Source organism: Triticum urartu, chromosome 2A (genome assembly GCF_056163025.1).
Source record: "Triticum urartu cultivar PI428250 chromosome 2A, HENAU_Tu73, whole genome shotgun sequence".
Taxonomy (NCBI): Eukaryota; Viridiplantae; Streptophyta; class Magnoliopsida; order Poales; family Poaceae; genus Triticum; species Triticum urartu.
The window spans coordinates 232,176,227-232,185,045 of record NC_141874.1 but is presented as its reverse complement, the minus strand read 5'-3'; the positions used below and the strand labels follow the sequence as shown (position 1 = coordinate 232,185,045).

General features: G+C 46.8%; 1 protein-coding gene and 1 non-coding gene across 3 annotated transcripts; both read left to right on the top strand.

Annotated features, from left to right (window-relative positions):
* Positions 1 to 2,205: 2,205 nt before the first annotated feature.
* Positions 2,206 to 8,701, top strand: LOC125537258 (methionine aminopeptidase 1B, chloroplastic). Of its 2 annotated transcripts, XM_087543685.1 has the most exons (11): positions 2,206 to 2,504; positions 2,655 to 2,745; positions 3,000 to 3,234; positions 3,340 to 3,501; positions 3,591 to 3,632; positions 3,745 to 3,816; positions 4,087 to 4,166; positions 7,053 to 7,150; positions 7,616 to 7,663; positions 7,957 to 8,187; positions 8,374 to 8,701. In XM_087543685.1, the coding sequence occupies exons 1-10, from the start codon at positions 2,360 to 2,362 to the stop codon at positions 8,100 to 8,102; spliced, it is 1,119 nt and encodes a 372-aa protein (XP_087399811.1). In that variant the 5' UTR covers positions 2,206 to 2,359; the 3' UTR covers positions 8,103 to 8,187; positions 8,374 to 8,701. The 2 variants fall into 2 exon arrangements, with proteins under 2 accessions (XP_087399811.1, XP_048556509.1); XM_048700552.2 differs by lacking the exons at positions 7,957 to 8,187; positions 8,374 to 8,701 and adding an exon at positions 4,821 to 4,905 and having other exon boundaries at positions 7,616 to 7,633.
* LOC125537259 (uncharacterized) lies at positions 4,912 to 7,046 on the top strand. Its single transcript, XR_015616174.1, has one exon. It is a non-coding gene; the product is annotated as an uncharacterized LOC125537259 (transcript).
* Positions 8,702 to 8,819: the final 118 nt, after the last annotated feature.

Here is an 8,819-nt window from a genome sequence, read left to right as displayed (position 1 = left end):
ACAGTGGATGATGGACGCGGCGCCGCGTCTGACATGACGAACACGAAGTTACGAGCAAGCGACCCCATTGGCGGCGCACTGGACTAGTTGCCAGCGTCGTTGCCACAGAAAAAGTCCATGTGGAAGAACAAATAGGAGGGCACGCGGGCAAAGGATGATGGAGAAAAAAATACAGTGCGCGCGCCATGGCAACGTCAGTGTAGTAGGATGCGGAGGAGGAGGCCGGAAAGAACGAAAATGGCGACGACGCCAATTTAGAAGGACACAAGCGAGTAGGCCGAGAGGAACGACGCCGATGATGGCTTCGGTGTAGCAGGACATGGGAGATAAGGCAGAAAGGAACGATGACCGCACAGTGTAGTAGGATGCAGAAAAAAAGGTTGAGAGGAACGACTCCGACAGTGGCACTAGTGCAACAACATGCGGGAGAGGAGTCCAAGAGGATCCACGCCCACGGTGACGCCGGTGTAGCAGGACATGGAAGATGAGGCTAAGAGGAAAAACTTGATGGAGGAGATTAAGGAGTGTCATTAAAATAGATCACACACATGTGATTGTACACTCCATGAAGAAGAGGTAGATCTACTCATCTATGCTCATCAAAACAGAAAACGTGCAACACGAAACTCATGTGAAACTACGAGATGAAGCTATTGGTCAAAGGAAATTTCAAATTGTCGATCATGTGCAACGAGTTTGACAAAATTTGACCAAAATAGCTCTGAACATGAACATAAAATTAAATACGGTCAATGAAACTACGAACAGATCACCTGAATGGACCCATAACCTCGACGTGCATCTTTTTTATGTGGAGCTTATCTTGAATCGAAGCATTATTATGTAGATTAGAAGGGACGGAAGAAAGAAGACTAGAGAAGCAGTTTACTCGAGGTAGGAGAAGAAATCACATACAACCTGTATAGTACTCGCATCATCTCGTGCAATCAGACCCACCCATGTGCCCTCAATATGGCTCCACTCAACCTGGCTCGCTAGAAACAAACGATTCGTCTGTTCCTCTGGATGCAGACCAAAGGTTATTTAAGTTCCGTGCGGGCCAAAATTTCGATTCGACCCGAGTAACCAAACAGGCCAAAAACATCCCGCACGGGCTTGACTGGGCCTAATGCAGGCTACCAAACGTGCCCTATGTTGTTCTGGAGATTTACTGATGGGCATAGCAGAATGGCGGGGGGTAAGCAGAAGTAGAAGGCGTCACAGATGCTGGCGAAGAGCACCACCCGATGCAGGCAATGCTCCTCCACGTGCCCCATTGATGGTGCCGCTGGTGGTCGGCCACTCTGTGACGCCCCCCGTTATCATCTTGCCGACGACACAAAGCCCCGCTCTCCTATTTGATCCTGCACCGCCGTCGCCGACATGAGTCAGGATATCAGGATCCGTCTGCGAGCCGTGGACACACCCCGTGCCTCACCTCCAACGCGTCGCTGCTCACCGGGAACCACGACACCACCACGGCGAGGCTGCTCTTCTCCGCATGCTCCTCAACGCCCTCCGTCTCCCGTGACCAAACAGAATGGGTAAGGTGCGCGATAGCTCCTCGATGGCCTCCGCCTCCCGTGGTGGCTCCTCAATGACCTCATCCGTCGATGTGGCAACAAATTGAAGCAGAGTACCATTATCGTTAGTCGCTCGAGTTGCCATGCTTGCCCAAGACCGGTGATTGCAGGGTGTGCCGACCTGGTCCAGAATCCGATGGCTTCCTGGCCTCGTCACCGACTGGCGCTCGATCCATCTGTGACATGTATTGCCGAGAGAGAGGGAGATGGAGAGAGGGTGAGAGGAATGGGAGGAGAATGGAAGCGACAGAGAAGAAGGATAAGGTCATTCGTGTTTCACCGGTCAAACAAGACCTAATAAGACTTAATCTAAAAGAAATTACTAGATTAAATCTATTTGCATTAAAAACGATAAAAAAGGGCGAGCAAAGTAAGTGATCAGTTTTTTGTTCTTTGCTTGTCATATCAACAAGAGGAGAGCATATGAAAAATATAACCCATTCTTTCAAAAAAGAAATTAGCTCAGGGGTCGCTCGAACGAACAGGTGGCTGTGGATGATGTGGAACGCTCCACTGCTTCAAGATTCGTGCATCCAATCCGACGGCCATCAAGATGTTCTCTCGGAAAGCCAAAAAAATCTGACGTCAGTCATGTAACACGCATAGCCGAAACCTCCCGGTCCCGACGGCGTCTCATCCTCAACGCACATCCCCTCTCTCCGCTGCACTCCTCGTCCTCCCTTGTACCCGCCGGTCTCCTCTTCCTTGAACACGGCCGCCGGCCCCGTTTCCTCGACCACGGCGCCTCCACCGACGCCGTGCGAATCCCCATTGCCATGTCACCTGGAGCGTCATGTTCCGGCGTTCCGGTACCACCCCGCCCGGCCGGAACCCACACATTCCTCCTGCCGGCGGCTCCCCCGTTCGTCTCAAAGTTCACCATCAATCGAAGAGATCCTCGGACGGCCTCTTCTTGTTTTGGTAAGGAGCCTGCTCAGCTTAATTGCTTGGGCGGGTCGTTCTACTACCAACAGCCGTTTATTGCTCAAAAAAAAAAAAACATTATGGGACTAACAGAGCTGAAACTACAGCAGGGTTCGTAGCTGATTCTTCTTTGCTGTCCTGCTGTAGGTAAAGCAATAACGCCAAAGCGCTGCTTTGTCGTGGCCGGCGGACTTACTTGGGTTGATGGGGTTGAAGAAGAGCTCATGGAGCTACAAAAGTACGATTCTCGTCACTATTACGCTGTGCTTAAGCTTCTGTTGTCGCTTCTTTTATCATGTCGTCAGGATTTACCAATTGCCGTAGCCATTGGTTTGGAGCTAGGTTCTAAATTTCCTCTGACCTTAGATTTCACACTTGATGGTACTCATCTTGGTGTGACATCTAGAGAAAGTTGCCATGTAGCTCTAAAGTCAGCCAGTCTGTTTCTTATTTGATGATGATGACTCTGTAAACACCCTTACACATTTGAAGGACACAAGAGCAAAGTTCAGGCAAGTTAAAGAAGAGGGCGCCTTTGAGGCGTGGAAAGGTCTATCCCCAACTTCCTGTACCAGAACACATTCCAAGACCTTCTTATGTGGGTGCAAACATACCACAAGAACTACCCGCAGTTCGCCAAATACACAATGCCGAAGGTATCGCTGGGATGAGAGCTGCTTGCAAACTTGCTGCCCGTGTACTGGACTTCGCGGGAACATTGGTTAAGGTATATTCTTTTTTCCATAGATAGCTAGAATCCTTTTATATCTAAATCATCTGAAGACTCTGCAGTGTACACTTCATAACAGTCATTATTTCACCGTCATTTCAGCCATCAGTTACTACAAATGAAATCGACAGGGCGGTGCATCATATGATAGTTGAGGCGGGTGCTTATCCTTCTCCACTTGGCTATGGTGGATTTCCTAAAAGTATCTGCACATCAGTAAATGAGTGTGTCTGCCATGGACTACCTGATTCAACACAGCTGCAGGTTCTGTAGGATGAAATTTGCATCTCTCTTTCTTTATTTTTCTGTCATGCCTATGTACTCTGGGATGAAAAATGTTGTTTCTACTGCAGAATGGAGACATCATAAATATTGATGTAAATGTGTTCCTAAATGTAAGTCCTCTCTCCTAAGATTGTGCATATGCTTCTTTGGTATGTTTGGCATAGTCTCGGATTTTACTGACACATTCCCTAGTTTTAACGTGATTCATACCATTCTTTTCAGGGGTACCATGGCGGAACTTCCAGAACATTTGTATGCGGAGAAGCGGATGAATCTATCAAGCATTTCCTAAAGGTAAGCTATTATTGATTTGTGAGGTATTTCATCCACGAACATAGACATTCAGTAGCAGTATGCACTAATGTGAGTTTTACGATGTTTTTGTCCGTGTTGGATTTTAACAAATCCCTGTAGTATTTGTTCTACTTTATAGATCTAATTTTGAGGCTTAATGTTCTGAAAGGACTTTTTTACAGTTGGGTGATACACTATGTTCTCTTTTATCGAAAAAAAGGTTCTTTCATCCATGAAACCATGAAACCAAATGATCTTTATTGGGTTCAGGCAGCTGAAGAATGCTCGGAGAAGGGTATTTCTGTCTGCAGGGACGGTGTAAACTACAGAAAAATTGGCAAGAAGATAAGGTAGTTTTTCTACATGACACTATGTTTGTTACCTGTTAGTTGCTTCTTTCTGAAAACTTAGACTACAAAAGCATCTGTCTGTACATATTTTACTGTTCAATATACGCTGAAGAGAATATCATGGATAAACAAGACCTTGTTCTCGAATCTTAGGGCTCATTAGGTTTGCAGGATTTTTGGAGGATTCCCATAGGATTTTTTCCCTATGTATGACATTCGTTTCACAAGAATGAAGGTACTAGATTCCTTAGGATTGTGTCCATATTGGCTTAATTCCTAATGATTCTTAGCATTAGGTGAGACCTCATGGAAAATTCATAAGGATTAAAGTGGAGAGAGCATCCCAATCCTTTACTTTTCCTATTCCTTTGATTTAGAAATCCTGCAAGCTGAATGAGCCCTTAATATAGATAACTTTCAGCTCTCTAATTTGTTTTCATACTGTCTTCGAAAAACCTGTGAAGCTAACTTTCAGAGCCAAATCAGTTTTATGTTCTTACAAAATTTCCATTTCCACACTTGACCTGAAATGTTGCTTCAGGAGTTTTCTGTTCTTACAAATTTTCCATTCCCACCAAAGAGGCAGCATAAACTGTTAGTAAAACTGCTTATGACTAAATGACTTCAGGTTTCTTGTTTATCATATTATTGCAGGTGGGCGTCACCGCTCAATCCCAACCATTCATTATCTGCTTTCCATTTTAGTTACAACCAGCCTCTTATGTATTGGGCACCTTAGGTAATTTTCAAACAAGATGGTTTGCAAATGTTTGCTGATTTGAGAGAATATATGAAACAGTGAAAGACATGCTTGGAACGTGGAAAGTTTCCTAGATTTACCATACAACAAACTAGCCCTGGTTCCAGACAGGCCCTTAAGTTGCATAGAGCAAACTGTTCACTAGGGGTGGGCATAAAAACCGACGAACCGAAGCCGAAAAAACCGAATTTTCGGTTTTTGTTGGTGCTACAGTAAAATTCGGTTTCCGGTTATACTAACCAAATTTAATTCGTACAGTTCGGTTTTATACCGTAACCGAAACAGAAACCGAAGTAATGTGATCGTACACGCAAACCGAATTCATAAAAAAACCAAACAGTAGAAACTGACCGAATGCCCAGGCCTACTGTTCACTGCTGCAGTTCCACCAAACATGTAGATATACTGTACAAATGCGTTGGTCGGTGGGTTGTGCTTGTTTGGCATCCAGATTTTTTCGAGAAAACGCAAAAGAGTTTGCGTTTCATTTCATTGAACAGGAAGAGAACAGCAGTACAGGTACAACCTCCCAAGAGGAGGGACACACGCACACACATCATCGTCCTCACCAAACGAGCAGGCGAGGAGGTGCTACCAACTACAGACTGCAACTACGAAAGGTCTAGCCTTGTCCAGCCTCCAACCATGAACGGCGAGGTAACTAGACTCAGAGCCTCAAGGCCGCGTCACAGCCATTGCCAGGCGCCTCCAAAGAAGACCGCATCTCCAGGGCTGTCCAGGCCAACGTACCTTCCACCCATAAGGGCCTAAGAGACGGCAGGTGGATGGCAGGACCCATCCAGGACTAGTGAAGTCATCGTCTTGGACATGCCGGCGCTGGCGTACATAGCGCCCCGGACGCCCACGCTCTATGCTGAAGCCCTCATCACAGCATCGCATTACCAGCAAGCCTCGCCGGAAGACCGAGGAGGCCACCATCTCCAGCTGCCGCATCGGGGACTCCAAGTGCGACCCAAACAACGCCTTCAAGAAGGGAATGGCGCTGAGACGCCACCGCTGCCTTGTCCAATGAACTGGACCAAGTGTTTCCCCCGGTGCTCGAGGAGAGGGTCAATCTGGGCCATGACAGAGCCTCCATGGAGGTTACGGCACCCTCAGGTGTCGCCGTTGTCAGCGCAGGCCATCGTTCGCCCCGGCCCAAGACCAGAACCCCAAATACCGTCGAAGCAGAGCAGACAGGAGATGGGGAAGCAGACTGCCGGAGAGGACCATCAGCACCAAGAGGGAAACCACGTTTCGTCACCGTCGATGTAGGGAAGTACCGGCCAGCGCAGAGCAGCAGCCGCCAGATGGCTGCCAAACAAGGCCATCCACCGCAGGGGGTCGCGTCGAGCAGGGGTAGTGGCGCCGTCGCGGGGACCTGCCACCTGCACCTTGCTGCCGCCGACCATGGCCGCTGCCGCGGTGACCCGCAGCCTCCGCCACCTGGATCCACCAGGGCACAGCCAAGCAGCCGCAGCCGCACCCCCAAAGGGTCGTGCCGCGCTGCCCGCGTGCTCGCCACGCCAGGTCCAGAGGCCCGACCCTCTGGATCTGGGGCCGCCGTCGCGAAACCCTAGGTCCGGAGCAGCACGGCTCCGTCAGCCTCGTCGAGCCCCACGCTTGAGGGAGGAGGCAGCCTGGGAGCGAAGTCCCGCCACCGCCGGATCCGCCAGGGCTTTGCCCGGCGGGGAGCACCGGCGGCGGCAGGGGGAGGGGGGAGGAGGAGGGAAGGGAGAGCTCGAGGCTGCGTCGCCTCCCGTGTCGCCCGTGGGGAGGGCGACGCGGGGGAGGGGGGGGGGCAAATCTGCAGTGAGTTGGCATCCAGATCCTAGATATCGTTTGGAGCATGGGAATTTTCTTGGATTCCTGTGAGGTTTGAACTATTTCCATGTGAAACTCGTGCAGAATCCGTGAATCCTAAATAACAACAACACTTTTATTGCTATTGTAAGCTAAGTGTTAAATTTATAAAAACCAGTATGGCACTAAATATAAACTAGACTAACGCCGATACTCTTAAAAGCCAAATCGTCCAGTTTTTTATTGCCGCACCTTTGTACTGAGTTTTTCTGAAGAACATTTGTGATGCCGTGTATCTGTAAATTTTCTTCAAATTATTTCAGTAAGCTTGCTTATTTCTACGGCTATCATGTGGTGGAGCGCTTTGTTGGACATGGAATTGGAACTATGTTGCATTCTGAGCCACTTATCCTCCATCATGGTGAGCACTTATTTGTTATTTCCTTGCTCTTTTTGACCTACCTTACCATTGATACTCATCCGACTGGGAACATCTTTCTGTAGCTTAGCACCTTAGCATATAACATTACTCGATTTATGGGTTCCTGCTCTGTAATGCTTATAATTTTTGCCAAGTCCAGTCGCTTGTTTAGAATATTTAGGCTGATATGAAGCAACACAATTACATGTTCAGTATGCCAATTTGTATTGGTTGTCGTAACAAATTATTGCCGGGAATATAGGAACAGGTTGCTGAGTTTCAAAGGACAGGGGTAATGTCGTCTCATGTAGTTGTTGCCAAGGATTTATACAGCTATGGGTTTACTATCTCCCATTCTTTCTTGGATGAACTGTTTTAAACTTTTAATAGTATACCTGAATTGTGTCGGACTAATAAGTTGACGTTTGAAGCATACAGTAGACTAATGAAAACCCTTTTTTGTAGCAAATGAAAACTCTGGTCGAATGGTTGAAGGTCAAACATTCACAATTGGTACGTACTCGGGGCTCTCCTTTTATGTTTCGACTTTTACTTCCAAACAGTTTGTAATTTTCATTTAAAACACGGTGTACTGGAATTTTCAGTGATTTGATTATGATTGAAAATGTTTTTCAGAAGATTAAACATTGCTATAAAGAAAGGAAATGTGAATAGTCTTCAATAAACATTATGTTTATTTATATGTCTAATCCTAGAAGCTCTTGGTATTTATTTGTAACTAAATTGGGAAGGAATGGCTCTTGGAATTTCAGACCAAGTTGACAATCTTGATGAAATGTTTGCAGAACCTATACTTACAATGGACAAAGCAGAGTGTGTTACATGGGAAAATGGATGGACTACTGTCACAGCCGATGGCAGCTGGGCAGCACAGTTTGAGCACACTGTATTGGTCACTAGGACGGGCGTAGAGATATTGACAAAACTTTGAGTACATCCCTTGCTATTGTAGTAAGAAGTTGTTGAGCCATCTACTTTCAGAACGAGGTGGTTCATAAAGCAGCCCCAGCAGCCAGGTAAGCACCCGAATCTCCACGACAACAACTTGTGTATGTTTTTCTTCTTTTCTTACTGCCATTCTCAGCCACGATGTCTAAAGCTAGTTACGGCAAAATCTATTGCTGCCCATGAATACTGTATCCATTTCCTAACTTTTTTTTGCGAAACGGATATCCATTTCCTAACTTTGAGATCAAATGCAGATCCACATGTGGGAAGCCTCCCCTTTATGTAGCAACCGGCCAGGGGATAAATGTGGGGACATGCTATTGCATTGCAAATTTGCATTGCTTGTGATCCCGTTGTGGGGAGAGGTCGTGGCTCGACAATTTACCATGGATGTAGTTTCTAGAAGAATCCCCAGATGTGTATATGTGGTAGTTTGGTTTGCTGGAAGTAGTAGGTGTGGCATGGATTTAGAAACGACGCGGAAAATTTCTTCAAGTTGCCTGCCAATGTTTGTTCCCGGTTTAATCAAAAGAACCATTTGTAGATTTTTTGTGACCCCAAACTTAAGCTAAACACTGGCCACCAGATATCTCACACCAGTAAGTTTATAACTACAACAACAGTGATGGCAGCAAGTTTTTTTTTTATGATGAGTGATGGCAAGAATTTCAACGCTTGCAGGCTAGTGTGAATTTCTTGG